The 23321-nt window shown below is 38.7% G+C and overlaps 1 protein-coding gene across 4 annotated transcripts in view; it reads left to right on the top strand.

Moving 5' to 3' along the window:
• Window positions 1-23321, top strand: part of WARS2 (tryptophanyl tRNA synthetase 2, mitochondrial) — an 89766-nt gene that overhangs the window by 26902 nt on the left and 39543 nt on the right. For all 4 annotated transcript variants that reach the window (XR_013828015.1, XM_079919489.1, XM_079919491.1 and 1 more), the window contains exon 2: window positions 14731-14988. Coding sequence is in view for 3 of the 4 variants with exons in the window: in XM_079919489.1 (XP_079775615.1) it covers window positions 14731-14988 (258 nt within the window). In the remaining variant the exon portion in view is untranslated. The remainder of the gene's footprint in view (window positions 1-14730; window positions 14989-23321) is intronic.

Genomic DNA, 23321 nt, shown 5'->3' with positions numbered 1-23321 from the left:
TTAGGGCCCACTCTGATCGAGTATGACCTCATCTTAACTGATTACATCTGCAAAGACCCCATTTCCAAGTAAGGTCGCATTCTGAGGTTCTAGATAGACATGAATTTGGGGGGCACATATTCAAGCCGCTATACCCAGCAATGGAAATGCTGTAAATTTAATCTGACCTAGAATAATATCAGTTGATATATAAATTTTTTTTACATTTTGGGTTTTAAATTATAGATCCTAAAGATAACTCTTGTGGTTTTAGTTGAATATGATATTGGCTCTAATGCTAGGATGATGAATGAAAAATAGCATGTTATAAAATATTAAACATAAGGGGCAGTGGTTGAGAGTCTGCCTGCCGATGCAGGGGACACGGGTTCGTGCCCCGGCCCGGGAAGATCCCACATGCCGCGGAGCGGCTGGGCCCGTGAGCCATTTCCGCTGAGCCTGCGCATCCGGAGCCTGTGCTCCGCAACGGGAGAGGCCACAACAGTGAGAGGCCCGCGTACCAAAAAAAAAAAAAAAGATCGTTCAGGTAGTGGTATGGAGGATATAGAAGCTACTGATACAGCACAGGTGAGGTGATTGGGGATTAGACTATGTTGATAGAGAGGGAGAAGTGAAATTTTGTTGGATAACATCCCTGAAGATTTAGCAATTGATTAATGTTAATAATAATAGCTAATTTTTTCCAGCTTAAGATATAATTGACATTTTGTACATTTAAAGTGAACAACCTAATGGTTTGTTACATGTGTGTATTGTGAAGTGGTTACCTCAATGAAGTTAGTTAACACACCCACCACCCCGTATAATTATATATATATATATATTTGTATATATGTGTGTGTGTATATATACATGGTGAGCACATTTAAGATCAATCTTAGCTAATATTTATTGAGCACTTTCTATGTGCCAGGCACTACTCTAAGCACTTTTTATGTACTAATATACAGTAAGTCCCCTACATAGGAACGGATCCCGTTCTGAGAGCGTGCTAAGTCCAATTTGTTTTTAAGTCCAACAAAGTTAGCCTAGGTACCCAACTAACACAATCAGCTATGTAGTACTGTACTGTAGTAGGTTTATAATACTTTTCACACAAATAATACATAAAAGACAGACACACAAAATAAAGAACACATTTTAAATCTTACAGTACAATACCTTGAAAAGTACAGTAGTACCAGCTCTATCACAGCTGCTTCTACGCTTGCTTCCAGACATCCTGGGCTTGAAATAAAGATACTGTACAGTACTGTAATCTATACAGTACTGTACAGTAAAGTACACAAAAGCACAACCACTTGTAGAGGATGCACGCACGTGACTACTCCAGACACACAAACTAACTTACGTGATTGGACACGCAAACGCATGTTCACATCTTTGAAAGTTCATGACTTGAAGGTTTGTATGTAGGGGACTTAGTGTATTTCATTCTTATAATAATCCTATGAAATAGTACTATTAAAATGTTGATTTCAGATGAAGAAACTGAAGCACAAATACTTGCCAAAGATCACATATCTAGTGATTGAAGGAGGCAGGATTTTAACTCACAGAATCTGGTGAGGGTAAGGAAAGAATCTGGGGTGACTCCTACAGTTGGGAGACTGAGTGGATGGTTCTCTCATTAGCCAGGATTGAAAATACAGACCAGCTGGTTTGTGGGGAGCAGACTGGAAGGTTATGAGTCAATAGATTTGGTTTTGGATATAGTATTAAGTTTGAAGAGCTGCTGGTGGGAAATCCAAATGGATGTGCCTTGTAAGTAGTTAATAATAAGTACTAGAAATAATATTTAGTGTTAAAATTTATCTTTTCTCAAAAAGAAAATACTGTGTTTTAATGTATACATTGTGCAGCTGCGGTAAAACATGAAAAATTGGTGATACGATCTCCGAGCTCTAAAAAACTAAATGAGTGCTTTTATCCGGGTGAAAAATCTTTTTGGGTGTATTCTCATGTCCTTTTTACACTGTTAGGTAAGTAAGTAGCTATTTTACCTGGAATTTTATGGCATTTTTCAGCCAAGCAGAAAGAGGAGAGGAATTCATTTGTTATGATTTGTACCCACCGATCACAAGTGAATTTACTTCATTACAAACTCCCCTTACCCTCTCACCCTTTGCTCCACACATTCCACCAAATACACCCCTGCCTGCTCTAACCACGGGATATTCCAGTTCAAACCCAGCAGTTTATGGGAACTGCTTTTGTTGAAATCATTAAAGAAAGAAAGGCCTGTGAGTTCTCCTTCCGAAGCACTGCCTGTTTTCTGTGTCATTTCAGTCTCATTAATCAGCGTTGCAGCAAGGTAGACATTGTGCTGTGTATTTTACTGTCCCCAGCACAGCAGCTCCTGCGTCTCTGCCCCCAGGCCGACGCATTGGGGAAAAAGAGAGAGGGAAACCATCAATCTTCCCAGTTGCACATGTCAGCAGTGATTCTTTCCGCCTTCCTGTTGGCTGTCTCTCTCACCACCTGTGTTTAGAATTAGCACTGAAGCTGCTGCCCAGATGAATAAGAACCACTGTCCCTGTCACCTGCCCTGTACGGGCTACCACTTCTAAATGAAAATAAGAAGTACACAGGGCAATTATCTTTACTGTGAATGGTGCAAGAGAAAGAATCACATATCTCCTTAGAAGTTCATTATAACATAAAATTAAAGCAGATTTGAGGTCGTACATTCTAGGAGGTAGCATCATTTATTAGATCAGAGGGGTGAAAGCAAATAATTTCTTGAGTGCCTTGCTGTATTCTCATAGTCTCCCTCTGAAGTATCTACAGAGAGTCTGGCCTCGAGGGGAGGCTGCATGCTGGCTCCAGGCATCCACTCTGTCCTGCAGTGGATCCCTTGCCTTCACTCACCCACACCAGCTCTCTGGACCAAATGAAGTATATACAGCTGAATTTGATCTATTTATGTTCAAGTCCTGACCCCACTATTTATTAGCCATGCACTACTCACTGAACCCCTCTGTGCCTCAGTTTCCTCATCTATAAAGCAGAGTTGATAATACTACCTACCTTATAAGGCTTTTTGTGAGGATTAAATGAGATAATGCATTCGTAGCTCTTGCTAGAGTACTTTGTACATAGTAAGCACTCAATAAATATTAGCCATTACTATTGTTAACCTCATTGTTCAAATAATAAAACTGAGGTTCAGAGAGATTAAATAATTTGTGAGGTGCTAGGAGATGTAGAAGGAACTTGAACCTACCACTGTCTGATCCGCAAAACGGATGTCTTTTCTATTACACTATATTGTTTCCGTTCTAGTTCCATCTTACAAATAACTTCATGTGTGAGCTTAATAAATCACTTCACTTTTTCATGTCTTTATTTCCCATTATGTAAAATGAAAATGATAATAACTGACTGACATTCCTGCTGGTATGAGACTCTTGTAATTATATGTCAATTAATTATCATCAAGTCATATGCAGTAAAACTAGGCATATTTTTTAAGTTTGGCTGCAAAAAATGTTCATGCCCTTAAAAAAAAGTTAAATAGTACAAAAGTGTCGAAAAGGTAGTCATTGTGTATTCCCAATCCTTGGGGTAAGTTAAATGTGTATTCTTCTTCCTTGTCAGCAGTCATCTGTTTAACCAATGTTTATATAGAACCACTGTGGGCTAAGCATTGTTCTCAGGCCTTGAGGAGGGTGCTATTATTATACCCATTTTACAGACAAGGAGGTTCTGTGACTTGCACAAGGAAACACAGCTAGTATGTGCAGAGCTGGTTTTGGACTTGGTGCTCTGACTCCAGAGTTGGGACTCTTCACCTCCACTCTGCTCTCACTACTTACAGTCTTCTTATCTGCTGCATGGTATTCCATCATATAAAAAATAAAATTACTATTTATTTTATATGTTCCCTACTAATGGACATTTAGTTGCTTGTAGTTCTTTTGTTATTAAAGAGTCATATGGGGAATGCCAGGTGTCCTTACATTCTAGTATGATTATTTCTGTAGGACAGATTTCTGTATGTTGGATGGTTGGGTCACAATATTTAAGCACTTAAAATTTTGACCCCCATAAATGATCAGATAATTTATGGAGAACATGCTAGGCACTAAGCACTTTACACGAATAAACTCATCACAATACCCCCCCATCTACCCTGTGAGATTGGTATATTATTATCCCCATTTTGTAGATGCTCAAGAACATATAAGTAATAGAGCCAGGACTTCAACCCAGGCAACCTGGTGCTAAATCCTGCTGCTTAACCATGGTAAATAACCAGACAAGTTATCACAGTCATATTTTACTGCTTGACTTTGTCATTTTTCTAACTTATTCTAAAGTTGACTTAACAATATGAGCTGACAGGAGGGTCTGAACAGAAGCAAATGCTTCAGTTGAAACAACCCTGGGGGTTGTGTCAGTCTACAGGTTGGATGATGAGAAAGAGAGCCATGGTTCACTGGAAAATGAGACTTCTTTCTCCTAGTAGTGGTCAGGATAGTCAACAAGATTTTTTTGGTGAAATATCTTTATGCCTGGAAAATAACTTTAGAATCTTTTTCTCTGATTTTAGTATTAGTACCTTGTAAGAAATTCACACTGACTCTCAAAGGTTCAGAACACTTGAGAAGTCATGGAGTTATTTCATTTGTTGGGTATAAAAATTTCTGGCAGGGCTTCCCTGGTGGCGCAGTGGGTGAGAGTCTGCCTGCCGATGCAGGGGACACGGGTTCGTGCCCCGGTCCGGGAAGATCCCACATACCGCGGAGTGTCTGGCCCGTGAGCCATGGCCGCTGGGCCTGCGTGTCCGGAGCCTGTGCTCCGCAACGGGAGAGGCCGCAACAGTGAGAGGCCCGTGTACTGAAAAAAAAAAAAAAAAATTTCTGGCATCTCGGCTTTGCTTAGCCAAGGCCACCAGTTGTTAGTCCAGGTTTTCCTCAACCAGCTGAGCTGACCATGAGACCTGCCTACAGCTGCTTGAGTGTTGGATTCAGACTCTCTGTAGGGATTGGAGGGAGTTAGAGAGTTTGCCACACAGGGAGATGGGTAGAAAAGAGCATCCTATGCAGAGAGAATTTTGTATTTTATCCATGACAATTCTGATGTCAAAACCTTCTTAGTGGGATCATTTTCTTAGTGCTGTCTGGGCTACCCGTGCTTCTTAAATCCCTGAGCCATAAGGATTTATGGAACTGGGCATTGTTAAGTCAATTTACCTAACGGTGGAAGATGGTGTGCTTACTTGTCGCAGGTGTCTTTTCTCACCAATGTAGACGCACTAGCCACATCTTCATATGCTGTTGACCATAATAATCTGCTGACCTTCATGTGATACTAGAACTGCCTGAAGTCAAAGGGGTCTCTGACCATGCATTAATACATAAATGCTCAGGGATTTTATTACCTTGAAATGTAAATTATAAGCAAGTGAACTTTTCAAATTTTTACACTCTATTTGTGTGTGTGTGTGTGTGTGTGTGTGTGTGTGTTTGTGTGTGTGTGTGTGTGTGTTCCCATGTTTCCAGTCAGATTGGCAGTTTTGGAGAATAATTATGTAGTAGTTGGCTTGGAACAGTGGTTTTTCAATCCTGGACACACAAAAAATCCCGATGCTCACGCCAAATCCCAAACTGATTAAATCAGAATTTCTGAGGATGGGACCCAGGCATCGGTATTTTTTTAAAGCTCCCAGGTGATCGCTGTACAGATAAGATTGAGAACTGGTGGCTTAGAAGGTATCTTCTATTTTTTATTCATAGTGTTTTCATCTGTACCTCATTTTATATAGTTGAAGTGAACTTTAAGACTAGATATTGGTGTCCCGAAGCCCGTCTCAAACTGGAGCAGGCATCAGAACCCCCTGGAAGGCTTGTCAAAGGACAGATTGCAAAACTCTTGTCATTTCTTTTCCTGGGATAAGTCCACCCATAGAATTTCTGAGTCAGTAGGTCTGGGTCGGGGCCCAGGAATCTGCATTCCTAACAAGGTCCTTGTTTGGGTGATGTTGCAGGTACGGAGACACGCTGTGGGAACCCCTGCTCCAATGCCTTCCTTCCACCTTCCTTCTGCGCCTTTGTTGCCAACAATGGCGGCTGGGGCAGCCGCCTCCAGGACAGTCCATATACACACAATTCGGTGTTAGGAGTGCTAATCATGCTGAAGGACGTGCCCACGTGTTGCCTCACCTCCAGATTATCATACCTCTAATTTTAAAAGTCTGTATGCAAATACAAGCTGCTCTTCCTACCAGATTGCTCCCCTTAAACACTTTCTGCTTTAAAATCAGAGCCACCACAGGGTAGGTAATTCTCTAGTATCCCAAAATAGAACTTGGATTTCACTTTCCCACAGAAACAATTTTATGAATGGTGTTTAGGTGCAGCTGAAATGGTGCTGTTAAAACCATTCTTCAGAAATACTGTGGGTTCAATGAGGCTTCCACGGGCGGCCTTCCAGGACCGTAACTGCCATTTAAAGAATTGAGTGTCTGAGTTTCAGAAAACCAATTTTCAAACGAGCTCTCAGAACATAACTTGTTTAGGAACTGCCTATAACTGGAACATCTGGTTCATTTTGTGTATAGTTATTTCGCCCTTTACATGGAGCCAAAGTGGGGAGTAGGAGTGGGAGATTTGTCATTTATTCCACTAACATTTATTAGATCCTCACAATGTACCTGACACTGCTATATACTGGGGATATAAAGATGAAAAAGGCAGCCCCAGCCCTAGAGAGCTCATATTCTAGGTGGGAAAATATTTCCTAAGCAAATAAGAAAATATTTACCAAGTTACCCGTGTGATATGTGCAATAATGAAGAACCGATGAAAGAGGGATCTGTTCTGCTTGGAGAGAGAGACTGACTCAGTATGTGTGTGTGTGTGTGTGTGTGTGTGTGTGTGTGTTTGGTAGGTAGAAGGTATGTTTAAGAGGTTTAGAATCAAGGAGAGATTGTTAGGCCTTGAAGACCACGGGGAGTTCTCCAGGTCAGAGAAGGGGGCGAAGGACATCCAGGATGAGGGAACAGTCTGAGTGCAGAGGGGAATGAGCGATACAAGAATGGCAAGTAACTAGGTCAGCTTCTCGTGGAGGATGATGGAGGACAGCTGGGAAGGGGATTAACTGCCACATAAACTTTGAACCCTAACCCAGAGGAAGAAATGAGAAGACTTAATGCACAGAGCTAAGTCTGTGCGTGTGGTATGTGCATTGTTGTCCCAGACTTTTCCTTTTGAGAACTTTCTTCTGTATATTTCCCACTACCCTGAGGAAGAACATTTTTTTTTCAACAAACTATTAATATTTTTTAAATGTCCTGAATCAAGTTGTTTTCAAACCTGTGCTCCAGGAAGCCCCTCAGAGGCTGGCAGGGGTGAGGGCGGACAAGCCCGCAGGGGGCTGCCTACTGGGGCTCCCTCACTGACTCCTGTTATCCATACACCAAGCATTTCTTTGGGCTCGTCTACATATTAGACATGTCTGGTAAGAATATTACATTTGAAAATGGGCATGTAACTAAAAAAGAGACATCTTAAAACCACACCTTTAGTAACAGTCTGAGGACTTCGGTGTGGAGAGCCAAATCTCTCAGCGGCTGTAAAAGGAGGAATGTTCTCAGATAGTCAGCTGAAGACGGGACCACCAGACAGGCATGGATCTGTGACCAAAGATAATGGGTAGGATATACCTTTATTTGGCCACAAAAGGCAATGATAAAATCATATCTTTCCAGCATGATCTCTCTAACACTTTGAGATCAATGTTCATATTTTCTTATGAGGAAAAACTAGTATTTTCATAAGCATTTCAGATCATTCTTTATACTTTAAAAATGTTAGCACTTCTTGATCTCTTGCCTCTATTTACTGTTCCATCCAATATAAAAATAAATTATGTAGTGGTGGTTAAGATGTTTATGTCAAGAATTTGACCCTGGATGGTTTGGTTTAGGAAGCAGTATTGTCATTAGAAATTAAAAGTGTTTCTCACTACATATCATATTATAATTATTTATGTTGTGTTTAGATAATATATTAATCTAGTTTTAGTCACTTTTCCAATAAAAACTAAAAGGACTTGCCAGTTTATTCTGTACCTACATATAAGCTTTGCATTTAAACATAACTTAGCTGCCCTGAGGTGACAATGCAGTCTTTCCTAGGAGGCAAAGTCCCCAGATTTTGTATTTCATCATCTCTGTGTGATGGGGAGACATTCACTGAGGTGCTATTTGACAAGTAAGAAAGAAAACCGGAAAAAAAGGCCTGAAGAAAATAAGCCCACAGAGATGCTGAGGTACAAAAGAAATAGCTGCAGAAGAAAAGAACGTGATAAATATGCAAAAGAGTCATGTGGTCTGGTGAGCAGAGCTCTGGAGGTCTGGATTCTGGCCCCAGGTGTGCCACCAGCTGTGTGCCTGGGCCTTTCAGGAAACGACTCTGTGGCACACCTTCCCTTTCTGAGAGCGTGTGTGTGGAGGGGAGGTGCGGGCGGGAGTGAGGATACTTAAAGGCCAGACCAACCATGAGGTCAAGAAGTTCTAAACTGGATGCAGCCCTGTGCACAGGAAAGGGACAGAGCTCGGTGTCCAGGGCTGAGAGGTGGGTTCCAAATCTAACCACCTGCCTGTGATCTTGTGAGGGTTACTTAACCTTGCAGTGTCCTTCCCTGGAAAGTAAGGCCAGTAATTCCTACCTCCTTCACATCCGATGAGGTCCATGCAAGTGCCAGGGAATGTTTCTGATAGCTAAAGTTCAGCACAAGAATGAAAATCCATCTGCAAAAGCATTCTACTGCATGATAGAAGGACAGCTCAGTGCACCGAGGGAAAATAGATGCACAGCTCTTAAAATCTGGAAGCGGCTTAAATAAGTCTGTAAAAAACATTTTTAAAAAACCAAGTTTATTCCTTTCAACTTATTTCACTGACCTAATAATACGTTGCTAAGTACTTCTCATCTATGCTTTTATGGAACTCACGGTCTAGTAGATTAGTCACTCCTTTCTCCTTTTTTCTTTTTAAAAATAATTTTTTCCTGCAGTTTTAATTGTTGGCCGACATATTGCTTCTTGTTTGAGGGTGACATAAGACCTGCTTTCTCTTACATTGAATTAATATTTACTATGTTGATTCCTAGGTCTGAGCATCTGGTTTCATTTCTAAGCAGAAATGAACCCAGTTTTTTTTTTTTTTTTTCCTTGGTGCTGAGTCAGCTTTTTCTCTCCAGACCCAGAGCCCTCTGTACTTTCTGGAAGAAAGAGCTGACTGTAGCAGAACAATGCTGAGCTGTGGCCAAAGAAAGCTTCAGAGAAGCACCTGGATCCTCCCAGCCAGGACCGAAGTGCTAATTTTCTATGCCGGGTCTCCTATGTTTCAGCTCTTATATCACTAACTGGTGGTATAGACATTTTCAAGAAAGTGTTGAAGACAGATGCGAGGGGCCTAGGATTGAAATAGTAGGGTGACATACATGATAGAATTGAGAAGCACCAACAGAGAGCTTCTTAAGCTGTATTTTTTATTTAGAAGAATAAATAGACTTACAAAAAGAAATTTTCAACCAAATTAGTTGTTAATGTTGTTGATTCCTTTTTTATCGCAATCCATGATAACATGCCTTTCATGGAACCAATTAGACATAGTGCTTGCTCAGCCAAGTTTTTGGTCTGCCGTCGAGTATAGTTAAAACAGGTGTGATGAGTGCACAATTGATGCTACAGCTGGACACAAGCAGGACTTTGTAATAAGAATCTTGAAATCTTTAGTTGAAGTCTTTGGTTCCCACCACCATACCAAAGTTGAAAGTGTTTCAAAGCTAGTAGGCAGCCTTCTTTTGATGTATTTTATTCACTTGGGATTAAAATCAGAAGCTCTCTTTAGTTAATCACAAAAAATATCTTTTGCCATGATTAGCAGCTTGGGAGTTTTTAATTGCTTTTGGGTGCAATAATTGAAATTATGATAATTATGAACTTGGGATATGCTCAGTACCTTATGACAGGAGCGCTTTTAGCTACATCTGTCAGATTGATAAGTTCTCTCTTTGATACAAACTCCCACCCTGTCTTCTGGAATATATCAAATCCCAGGGCTGAAGCTGCCCATTGGTAATGCTGATTCTGTTACAAATTGAGCCAATGCATGTATTGATTGGAAGTGGCGTTTGCTAAGGAAATACACCTGAAATAAAAATGAAGACCTATTTTGTAAAATGCGCCTTTTTTTATTCTCTGTGCATTGCGATGGGATTCAAGGTTGATGCTCTAGACTTCCCCATGAGCGAATGCCTGTGGGCTAGTCTTGAAGCTGTTTTCTTTGTGGTTTGCCTCCTGTCCACTGGGAAGCCCATGCTCCTTTCATTTTCATTCTTTTCCAACTCTAGTGCTTTTGAACACAGAACCCCCATCCTCCCACCACCCAAACTCCACATTCCAGCCCCATGATTTCATGGTACCAGGCATATCTCCCCTGCCATGCTGTCAGGCTGCCTGCTGACTCTTGCAGGGGGAACAGACGGGAACATAAACTCACCGCAGAAGTGCAAGACACTCTCTGTATATTTTTAAGACCAGGAATCCAGTTCTCATTTAGATCCTGTATTTTTTTAATAGCTCCTTGAAAATTGAACAAAACATTTCTTGTTGCTCTTACTTCTTGATAACATCATTCCCTCTGCCTGGATATATAGAATCACAGAAACTAGAGAACGAAAAAGATGTATTAGATCATGTCTAGTTCATTCCCACCGGTCACAATTCTTTTTTCTCATAGTCTGTCCTCTAGTGCTTTTCTCTTCTAGTTTTCCCAAGAACTAGTTTCTCCATTTCTCTCAGGGAATAATTCCTTAGTTTGAACATGGACGAATTTGTGTGGAAATATTCGTATTTTTTTCTCAGCTTGATATTATTGGCCCTTATAATCCTTTATATGACCATAAACAGTCCCCTTTCATCCTAGGTCAAGCATTTCTGGACGGCATTTTTTTTCCTCTTCATTTATTAAGTTCAGAGCTTGTTTTTCTGCTTTGCTTTCTCTCTTCATCAATCAGTCCCAAAAGCCCATTAATCATTTTTTACCTCACTGAAAGCTCCTTTGCTTATTCCCATTTCAGGGACCCAGGGCTGGTTAAGGGCCTAAGGTACTGAAGGAAGCCTCACTGATATGTACTTATTTTATGCTAATGCTTCTCTCTCCCTTTCTTTCTCTTTCTCTCTCTCTCTCTCCCTCCCTCAGCCTCAGTTCTCAGCTACAAACTATTTTTAAAGTAATGTCTCTAAATTATGATTTGGGGAGTTAGTCATTTGACAGCCTCATATGTGTGTATGTACATGTGTATGATTTTAAGTGGTAATATTATATTCTCAGTTACTTAAAAGGTATTTTTCATATTCTCAGAGCCACAAACCTCTTAGGTCTCCTGAGTGCTTATATCAAGTACAATTCTAGATCGTGGAACTATGGTGTAGCCTTCTATTTTAGGGCTGTTATCTCAGAAATAGAGAGGAAAATAAGCAGATATAGGAAAATAGACTGTAGGATTTGAAATTCTTGGGAAAAGGGAAGGGCAAAATATAAGTAGTCTTGGCACTCACACATCTAAAGTAGATTAGCTCTTAGGAGCTAATATTAGATATAAAGATAAAGACATTTTTAAATGTTATTCTTTTTTAAAAAAAATTCAACTTTATTGATGTATAATCGACACATAAATTGTAAGATATTTAAAGTGTACATATACCATGGTGATTTGATATACATTATGAAAAGATCCCCCCCACCTAGTTAATTATTAACACAACCAACACCTCACATATTTGTCTTTGTGTGTGTGAGAGAGCATTTGAGTTCTACTCTCTTAGCAAATTTCAGTTATACAATGCAATGTTATCCTGTAGTCATCGTGTTTTACATTAGATCCTCATAAACTATATGGTTTTCTAGATGAGAGGACCCAGTATTATAAAGATGTTGGTTCTCCCCAAAGCAATCTATGGACTCAATGTAATCCCAATCAAAAACCCCAACAGGTTGCTTTTTTTTTTTCTCTTGGAACTTGGCAAGATGACTGTAAAATGTATTGAGAAGTATAAAGGACCAAGGGTGGGTTAGATACTCTTGAAGAAGAAGAAGAAGAAGAAGGTAGAAAGACTTGCTCCACCAGGTCCCAAGACTTATTAAAAAGGCAGCTGCGGTACCGGTGCAGACATAGACAAATAGACCATGGACCAATGAGACAGAATAGAAAGACCAGATACAGACTCAGACATATAGAGATAATTGGTTTATGCTGAAGTGGCATTCCAGAGAGCAGTGGGGAAAGGATCTTTTCAATAAATGGTGATGGAAAAATTAGGTATCCATATAGGGGGAAAAAAAGGAGAGAAAATAAAGTAGATGTCTACCTCACACCATATGCAAAAAACTCCAAATGGATACAGACTTAAATGTGAAAGATAAAACTTTAAAGCATGCACATACATGTGCTTTATATATGTATGTATGTATATACACACACGTATCTTCATGAACTCAGGATATTAAAAGATTTCTTCTATGACATAAAAATCTGGTCAAAAATTATATATTTGAAGAACATCTCTTCATCAAAAGGTAACATAAAGGCAAATAGCCACATAATGAGAGAATACATTGGCCACACATGTAACTGACAAAATATTAGGATCCAGAATATACAAAAATTCTTAAATCATTGGAAAGATAATCCAAGCTGAGAAAACTAGGCAAAATAACTTGAATAGCCTCTCCACAGAAGAGGAAATAAAAATACCAAAAGCCATGAGTTCTCAACTTCTCTAATAAATAATCAGAGAAATGCAGTTAAACCATAATGAGATTCTACCCTATATCGTCAGTTAGCTAAAAATAGAACTACGGGCAAAGTGTTGGTGAGGATGTGGAACAATAGGAATTGGTGGTAGAAACTGCAAATTGTTACGTACTGATACTTAGGAATAGTTTAGCATGCTGTAGTACAACTGAAGTTACATATGCATACCTTATGATCCAGCAATTCAACTCCTAGCTACGTACACTGGAGAGACTTGGCACTAATACACAAATATATGTGTAGAGAATATTCTTTTTTTTCCCCCATAACTTTTTTTTTGCAACAGAAACGTTGCAAAATAATGCAGTGAATGTAATGAAGTCTTAATAGATGGTGTTTAAGCAAAACATGGTAGCTAGTGGAAGGAGCGTACATGAGCTTTGAAGTCAGTAATACCTGACTTGAAATTTCAGTTCCACCTATTAGTTGTGTGGCCAAAGGCAATCTATTAATATTTGTGAGCCTCAGTTTTCTTATCTGTAAATTAGAGGTAATCATATGCCTACCATATTATATATTATAAGGAATAAATACATTAATGCATTAAAGCACTGAGCATAAATGCCTGAAACATAGTAGTTGTCCAGTAAATTATGGTTGTTATTAGTAATTTTTTATTATTGTTAAAAATGATAATGATGTATTTTATCATTTATCTGTATTAAAGACAGAAAATATTTTTTAAAAATTTGTTGCACTGGGCTTCCCTGGTGGCGCAGTGGTTGAGAGTCCGCCTGCCGATGCAGGGGACGCGGGTTCATGCCCCGGTCTGGGAGGATCCCACATGCCGCGGAGAGGCTGGGCCCGTGAGCCATGGCCGCTGAGCCTGCCCGTCTGGAGCCTGTGCTCCGCAAGGGGAGAGGCCCCAACAGTGAGAGGCCCGCGTACCACAAAAAAAAAAAAAAAAAAAAAAATTTGTTGTGCTCAAAAGCTTACAAATACAGAGGCACATTTTTTTTCTTCTCATTTTCTATTATAACTTCAATAATAGACAGTATAGACCAATGGGATAGCATGACCATGTCAAAAATGATTTTATAATTTAAAAAATTATGCAGAATTAAAAACTTCGTTTGAAGAAATAAAAAACCAACTATGATTTTATCAAAAGTAAATGGATACTGAAGCATGAAAAAGTTAAATAACTTTATCAAGAAGCAATATCAGAAATAGAGTATAGGTTTCCTAATTTTTAGCCCAGATCCTGCACATTAAATTATAATATCAGCAATTATTTTTACTTTTTTATTTTATATTGGAGTACAGTTGATTAACAATGTTGTGTTAGTTTCAGGTGTACAGCGTAGTGATTCAGTTATACATATACATGTATCTATTCTTTTTCAAATTCTTTTATTTTTAAAGAAAACTGAATTAAGTAAGAGTAGCCTTTAGCCCTAATGCTAAGGCCTTCATTGCCTTAACTGCAAAATGAATGAAGTCATGTGAAAAACCCCTGGAGCCCCTTTAATCTCCAGTGAAATTTGATTCTATGTCTGAAGTCTCTGCAACTGACCACCAGAACCACAGTCATCTTTTCCCCTTGGGAACTCTTTTCTGTACCCCACTATTTACCTTTCCAAACCAGTCACAATTGTGTTGTAATACTGTACGGTTACTTTTATTTTCATAAGCATATCCTCTATCTCCAGTTAGATTGGAGATACAGACCTTTTCTTACGTGCCTTTGTGTTTATAAGCTTTTGAGTGCAAAAAAAGATTTTTTTAATATAATTTCTGTCTCCTAATAGCACCTAACATAGTGCTTTACAAAATAAATGCATTTAAGGATGATGACTGTCAGATTGCAGTTAAAAAAAATTGCGTAGCCATCAAACATGGGCATAGGATTCATGGATTCTGCTTCAAAAGCAATGTTGTTTGTTTTCCTTTGTTCCAGAAAGATTCCGTGAAGCGCATATTTTCTGGCATTCAGCCTACAGGAATCCCCCACCTTGGCAATTACCTGGGAGCCATTGAGAGCTGGGTGAGATTACAGGACGAGCATGACTCCGTGCTGTACAGCATTGTTGACCTACATTCCATCACTGTCCCCCAAGACCCAGCCGTCCTCCGGCAGAGCATCTTGGACATGACGGCTGCTCTTCTCGCCTGTGGCGTAAACCCAGAGAAGAGCATCCTTTTCCAGCAATCTCAGGTCAGCTTCTCAGATTAGAACCGAGAAAACATTTATTTTCAGATTGAGGAAAAAATCGAATGGTTTATATAACTCCTGTTTTTGATTTTTTTTTTTGACCCTTCAAGTGTGACTTCATCAAATGCGACTGTTTCATTTTCATGTTTTCCCTATATTCATATCATTGAGTATTATTATAATGCAATAGTATTTTCAACTTTCCCTCCACTGTACTAGGTAAGTTTATAATGCTTCATAAACCAAAAAGTTGTATCCCATTAGTACTTCTAACCCTGGAATTGTTTTTCTGTACTGGGTTGCATTCAAACAGATGAATTCATGCTGTTGACTAGTCTGGTGATGAGGGATAGAATTTAGCGACTGATGGTTTTACGTAACTCCAATGTTGCTTTATTGGGTATTGCATTTGGAAGGTCTATTGGATAATTCCCATTGTTCATTCTTCGTATAATAACTTTTGAGAAGATTTGAGAGAACTAGCTGGGAAATTGGAAGACAATGTCCAGTGTCTTGAGTCCAAGCCAAGAAAGGCTTTAGAACAAAGCCAAAATATTTGACTCATATCTTTACTATGGATGAATCAGTTTACTCTTGGACAGGCGGATAACCTGGACTAGAGACAAGGCGCTTAAGAGACTCCCTAGCAAAGAAGGTGAAAATTTTAACTGGATCATGCCCTTATCACATGTCTGCTTTAACCTGGTGACAGAGCCCCAGCCAAGGAATGGTATGTTATACATGTTTTGGCACATGTTAACATGTATGCACGTATGGAACGTGTTATACATGTGATCCTTTCTTGATCATAAACTTCTGACAATCATTATTTTTGTATATATTTAATCACCCACAGAACTTAATGTAATGATTCACACAGAGCAACCATTTAAAAATATGTAATCAATGAAAAGAGTATCTTCAAAAAATAAATGCAGTTATCAACTTAAACTTGTTACCAGCTTAGAGATAATGTGATAGAATAATAGATTCTAATCATTAAAATGACCATAAAGGCAATTTACCTCAATTTCCTTTTTTACAGTTGGTCAGGAAGCATTTCCTTACGTATGGCTTTTCAGATTCAATCCTGGACAGATGTAATTGTTATCAAGTACTTGCTTATATTGAGCAAACACCCACCTCCCTGTAACTTCTAGCCACTCATTTAACTCCTCGCTAAAAATACATATAAATCAACTCTGTCTTCCACATGACTGCTCTTCCAAACTTGGAGACATTAATTGTGCACCATCCTTACCCTCCAGGTCCTTGTTCCATAGGCCTTACCTTCTTCAAATTAGCTTACCCTAGATCTCTCACCCTCTTGGTTGTCCTACCTCAGAAGCACTCCTACCTTCTCTCTGAAAGGAAGGTGCCTCTCATATTTCATGAAGCAATGTTTATCTAAACTCTTCACATCCATCTCTGAAATTATAATGCTGGTCATCTTTAGAGCCAGTTTTGGAGTCACCTAATGCATTTTCCAAAGCATACCATCTTCACTCCATCTTAGCTGTTTTTGATACTAGCTCTCTTTTGATCCTTATGTGATATTCTTTTTAAAAATTGTATTCTCAGTACTTATTTCCATACTTCTTGTAGGTGAAAATGTCTAATCTCCACAAAGTAACCACTTGTCAGTTGCTTTTTAAAGTGACCTTTAAAATTAAAGGCTTATTTACAGTCACATCCAGTACTTGCACTTTGAGCTCATAGCCCCAGAAATGATTACCATATTCTAAAAATGTTCTCCTTTGTAAAGGATTTTTGGCAGTGACCTCCATAACTGTATAAAATTTGCAGTAATTGAGGTATCTTCTTCCACATGGTACATTGTTGTTCAAAATAGCAATTGAAAGAGTAACTCACAATATGGGAGACTTTGTAAGAACATTCTCATAAGTGAGGGATAAAAAAATTCACCTCCCTTTTGTTTTTTTTATGTTACAAAATGAGCTCACTGGTTCCCAAACTAGTGAGCTCATTATGTGGGCCTAGGTCAGAGAGTGGAGGCAACTGGTATTGCCTGTTTCCTCAGTGGTCTCTAAATTGGCTCCCAGTTCCCCCTCCTACCATCCCTGACTTCAGCTCCCTTGGGGGAATTTCGATAGTTTGCCAGTAAAATTTGAAGGAAGTACTCATCAGCCCACATTCCACAATTTGTCCCACAAAGACAGTATTAAAGACTTCCTCAGGTGTCTTTCTGTCCTCAAGACATGCTTGGTCTGGGCCATTTCCTTCTTTAACTCGGGCAACCAACCTTATTACAACTCAGTGGATGGACTGGATATTTTATCAGATTTTCTTTCCTTTTTAAAATATTTAATAAAGAAAACTTTAAATATATGCAGAAGAGTAGAGAGAAGAGTATACTCTACCCCCATCATTTACTCACATTTTGTGATTTGTCTCGCCAATGTTGTTTTCTCTGTTGAAGTATTTTATAGCAGATACCACACATCATGACATTTCATGCCCTAAATATTTCAGCATGCCTCTCTATAAACTAAGGAAATTTTCTTACATAACCACAATACTGTCATCACACCTAACAAGTTAATGATAATTCCATATTATCTTCTAATACCCAGTCCATGTTCAAATTATGCTGATTCTTCCAAAATGTCTTCCAAAATGTTGTCTTGTTGGAATGATGATCCAACCAAGGTCTATGCATCACATTTGATTATGGATCTTAAAGTCTCTTTTTATTTCATGCCTTTTGATTTGTTGATCAAGTTTTATTTCCTGGGAAGTTAATCCTTCTGCACTTAAAAAAAAATTTTAAACTTTGGTTTTTATGCTCCCACTTTTTTCTTTTTTTTTTTTCCTGATGTGGTATGTATTTTTTTAATTGAAGTATAGTTGATTTACAGTGTTGTGTTAATATCTGCTGTACAGCAAAGTGATTCAGTTATACATATATATACATTCTTTTTTATATTCTTTTCCATTATCGTTTATTACATAAATATTGAATATAGTTCCCTGTGCTGTACCATAGCACCTTGTTGTTTATGCATTCTGTATATACTAGTTTGCATCTGCTAACCCCAAACTCTCACTCCATCCCTCCCCCACTCCCCTTCCCCATTGGCAACCACAAGTCTGTTCTCTGTGTCTGTGAGTCTGTCTCTGTTTTGTAGATAAGTTCATTTGTACGCTTCCACTTTTTTCATGCCTTTGATATGTTAATCAGGCTTTCATTTATTTGCTATAAAATTAGCTCTTTTGGACATAAAAATAAACCTTAATTTTTTGTGCTTCCTCTTTTCACTAATCTGTGTTAGCTGATGTTTAATGGCTATAAACTGCCATCCTACATAGTTGCTTGTCACCATTTATAATAGTTTGACTAGAAACGATGCTTACTTAGTGCCTACAGAGTGCCTAGAAAGGAGTGCCTAGATATCAGTTCCTCTAGAATGCTGTAAAGCTTCAAGCGGTTCATGGAGGATGATGGGAAGTTCTTCCTGATGCTTTATCTTGAAACTGTGAAGGCATGTATTGGCTTTTGCTTCTTAGGACCATTCTCAAGTAGAAGTATATTAACTAAGCTAGTCGCCTTGAAACAATGATTATTTTAAAGACCTGACCCCATATTTGCCTTGTTCTAGTAGGTGAAAGAATCATCATGGTGTTTGTATTTTATGTCTTGCTATCCAAAAGCCAATTAATTAACAACTGTCTTTATCAACCTGTGGAGTTTTCAGTAGAGGGGGATTGAGAAGAAAATAGAGCATCTTTAAACGTGGAAGATTTACCAGCCGTTTCATGTATATGACCTCTCTTTTAATCTTCAAAGCAGTGCATGAGTTAGGCATTACTGTTTTTTCACAGATGAATAAATTAAGGTATAAAGAGATTAAGTAATCAGAAAATCTCTGAGGGTGCCTGGTACTTAGTAAATGCTTAATAATATCTTCTTAATTAGCTACCTGAGGTCATAACAGCTTGTAGGTGGCAAATCCAGGACTCTTTTTTCTTCCTAAGGCACTACTTTTAGAAGCTATATAGACAGTTTCTGACTTACAGTGGTTCAACTTATGATGGTTTGAAAGCAATATGCATTCAGTAGAAGCTGTACTTTGAATTTTGGATGTTGATCTTTTTCCAGGCTGGCAATATGTAGTACGATATTCTCTTGTGGTACTGGGCAGCAGCAGGGAGCTGCAGCTCCAGGTCAGCCGCGAGATCACCAAGGTAAACAACCGAGACACTCACAACCGTTCTGTTTTTCACTTTCAGTACAGTATTCAATAAATTACATGAGATATTCAACACTTTATTATAATATAGGCTTTGTGCTGGATGATTTTGCCCAACTATAGGGCTATTGTAAGTGTTCTGAGCACGGTGAAGCTATGATGTTCGGTAGGTTAGGTGTATTATATGCATTTTCAACTTAGAATATTTTCAGCTTAACCATGTGTTTATCAAGACGTAACCCCATTGTAAGTTGAGGAAGATCTGTACTCATGGGGAGAGAATATTTTTCGGTCTCCCACCATGCCTTTGCCTCAGGAGCTGATGGCAGAGGGGCAGTGCAGAGCCAGAGCTGACCTGAAGACCCTGGACTACTAAATTACCCTCTCACTCCTGCTTCAGTCTCACAAATCGATGGTCCATTCCCCACATTGTAGCCACGGTCATCTTTCTACTTAAAATACATCAGCACCTCTCTCCTACCCTCAAGGTAAAAATTTAAACTCAGTTTCTAGAAAGCCCTTCAAGCAGGAGGCCGCTGAGAACATCAGGTCAGTGTTTCTTCCACTCCATCACTTTTTATCACAGGTTATTTTGTGTTCAAATGATCTGATTAACTTTTACCAATAATTCTTTAAAGCAGAAGTTAGAGTATTTTCTTCTGTTTTTTTTGTTTGTTTGTTTATTTTTATATATTTATTTTATTTATTTATTTTTGGCTGTGTTGGGTCTTCGTTGCTGCGCGTGGGCTTTCTCTAGTTGCGGCGAGCAGGGGCTACTCTTTGTTGCGGTGCGCGGGCTTCTCATTGCAGTGGCTTCTCTTGTTGCGGAGCACGGGCTCTAGGTGCATGGGCTTAGTTGCTCCGTGGCATGTGGGATCTTCCCGGACCAGGGCTCAAACCTGTGTCCCCTGCATTGGCAGGCAGATTCCTAACCACTGTGCCACCAGGGAAGCCCCTCTTCTGGTTTTATTTTGAGAAAATTTGATAAATCAATTCTTAACTTATAAAACATAAATTAGAGGTTATTTGTGTAATTTTAACAAGGTTTTCTTTGTTAATTTCTTTATATTGGGAATTTTGCAATACATTTATGCATTTAGTTGATCACTGAATATGATAGGAATTTAGAAAATAATTAGAATTAAAGTGTTGGGAGCCAATACCAGTTAAAATTAGTTATAACTACATCTCCTCACAGACAATTATTTCCAAGTAAAATGAAGAATTTTTGAAATTGTGAGTTAGAGAAAAATACTTTTTATATTATGTAAGGGCTCTTTTCATGTATATCCATTGTGTTAAGCAAAGTACTTACAGATAAATATAAAGACTAGTTCCCCAGGTGCCATTGTTGGACACCAGAGTAAGTTCTAGTAATTATTTGAAATAGGGAAAGAGTTTAGCTATGTTATAATGCTGATTTTACCAATAATTTTTATCTCCAGTCCTTTGCATTCTTTCTCAGCGGTCTGACTGGAACGATTTAGACTTACTGAAGATTTTTCTCATTATTTTCTTTTTCTTTCTTTCCCACCGGCCTCTAGTCATGGTGCTTTCCCTACAATATGTTTGCCATATGTGGGGAATTTTACAGAGCCTCTCCTCTGAAAGGTGTGTGTGTGCACGTGCGCATGTGTGTGTGTGTGTGAGTGAGAGAGAGAGAGTGGGAGGGAGAGGGAGAGGGATCGCCTGCTTATGTGTGTGCTTGGCAGAGGTTTCCATGCCAATGCCAAAGTCAGTGGTCTCTTATTTCTAGCAGGCCCGAGTGCAGATCCAGTCTGATTCCCACAGCTGCCTCTGAGGTGCACGTTTCCACATCTTTAGTTGTTACTTTGCTTGGGATTGAATCACCCTGCAGATGGAAGATAAAAGCTGGAGTTCATAGCTTTAGGCACTGGCTTTCTGCCAAGGCTGGGAGAAAAGGACAGTTTTCGACCATCAGACATCATGTTACAGAGGGTCCAAAACAGTCCAGGGAAGAGTCGAGGGAGAAGAATGGAATCTGCAGCTTTGGAATGTGGCCTCATTCTCTAATTAGAGGTAGGTTTTGTTTCCCAGGAAACTAAAATCAATAATAACAATAAAGGAAAGGGGGCTATGGAGGAACCAATTTCCGAATAAGGGCCAAAGGAACTGACTACATGAATCTTGGCTCACTGAATACAAACAAAAGTGGTACCTGACCCATTCGTTGTCCCTTATCTTAGAGGTAAAAAGCCAAAGCCTAAAGTAGGACAGAGAATCTTTTGTGTTTTCACTTATCCTAGTAATTTTGGAAGCATATTTGAGTACATACTTGTATTCGTTAAACTCTCAAGTTGTTAGGCTACCAACAACAGGTGTACATTCAACTCGTAATAGGAAGGAAGCAAACAGACCTCTATATAGGTTAATGGTCTTGAGGAATCTATTTGTAAAATTGGTGTCACCTCCAAAGTTTCCAGGGAGAGACAAAAGTTCTAAATGGCCCATGGCATAAATAATAAAGAGAAGTTAGGAGAATTATTATATAACTCAAACTCCTCATGTTATATTTCCTTCTCTAAAAAGTTTCCACTAGTACCACTTCCTTGCCTAGATCTATACTCATGTGTGACTTGATGAGAAGCTGTAGTATTTGTGCTGCTTGCATCCTGGACTACAGGGTTAGGTCATATCTTAATGACACCTCCAAGAAGAGTTATTTTTTACTATTAGGGCAGTAGTGGAAAGAGTATGAGCTTTGAAGCCAGATACAGTTTGAATCTCACTGTGATCTCTTCTTGTAGTGACACACTGGGCAAGTTACTGAAGCTCTCTGAACCCCCTTTTTAATGTCTATAATAGGGATATTTAAATAATATGATGTATAATTCCTGGCAGATGTTAACTTTCTCTCTCACCCTACATCACCAGACACATATTGTCCCCACCCTAGGCTCCTTGATTTGTTTAAGGGTAGAGCAGATTTGGAAGGTGCGGATCAAATTAATGACAGTGCCTGTCTTTATACTCAATAACAAACTATTTTCACAGGCGTTTGTTGTCAAAGGTTTTTCAGGACTTTTTAAGAAATATTTCAGACATTCAGAAAAATATGAAGGCGAATGACTGCTTTTTGAAATGCTAACCTTTTGGCATAGTTGCTGCATGTAGTTTCTGGGTTTTTTTAAAATTAATTTTTATTGGAGTACAGTTGCTTTACAATGTTGTGTTAGTTTCTACTGTATAGCAAAGTGAATCAGCTATACGTATACATATATCCCCTCTTTTTTGGATTTCCTTCCCATTTAGGTCACCACAGAGCACTGAGTAGAGTTCCCTGTGCTCTACAGTAGGTTCTCATTAGTTGTCTGTTTTATGCATAGTGTCAATAGTGTATATGTGTCTATCAAACGTTACAAGTACAGTCGAAACTTTCTGTTTAGCTCTCTCTAACCCCATTATGTTTCCTGCCTCCCCAGAGGTAACCACTATACTGAATTTAATACTCATCATTCCCATGTACGTGTTTCTATTTGTATTGCATATAATTTGGCCATAACAATCCATATCATTTATTTTGTATGTTTTAAAACTTTATGTAAATAGCATCATGCTGCACAAATCTTCCTGCATCTATATTTTTGTGTGCAACATTAGTTATGTGTTCGAGATTTATTCGTTTTGACTGCTCTACAATATTCCATTGTCTGGCTCTATCACAATTTATTTATCTATTTTCCTGACAAAGCGTATTTAGATTTTTTCCAACTTTTTTGTTACTGAAAATAATACTACAGTGGGCATACTTCTATATGCTTTTTGTGTACATCTGAAAGGCTTTTCTAGGTGTACATACATAAGAGTGGAATCATGAGGATATATGACATGTATATATATCATAAGTGTTAGTGGCTATTGCTAGATTGCTCTCCAAATTGGTATTCCAATTTACATTCCCAACAAGTGAAGAGTTTCTTTTGGTCTATGGCAATATTTGGTATAATTAGACATTTTACTTTTGCCATTGTAAAGGGTAGAATATGCTATCTTGTTTTAATTTGCATTTTTGGTTTTGTGAGCCTCTCTATCATACCTTTCTTTTCTATTTCATTAGTTTCATTGTTTCCTCTCTTGCTTCTGTTTTCTTTGAAATTACTTTGT

This window comes from Stenella coeruleoalba (assembly GCF_951394435.1).
Source record: "Stenella coeruleoalba genome assembly, chromosome: 1".
Taxonomy (NCBI): Eukaryota; Metazoa; Chordata; class Mammalia; order Artiodactyla; family Delphinidae; genus Stenella; species Stenella coeruleoalba.
The sequence above is the reverse complement of the archived record's forward strand: the minus strand, read 5'-3'. Positions and strand labels throughout refer to the sequence as shown.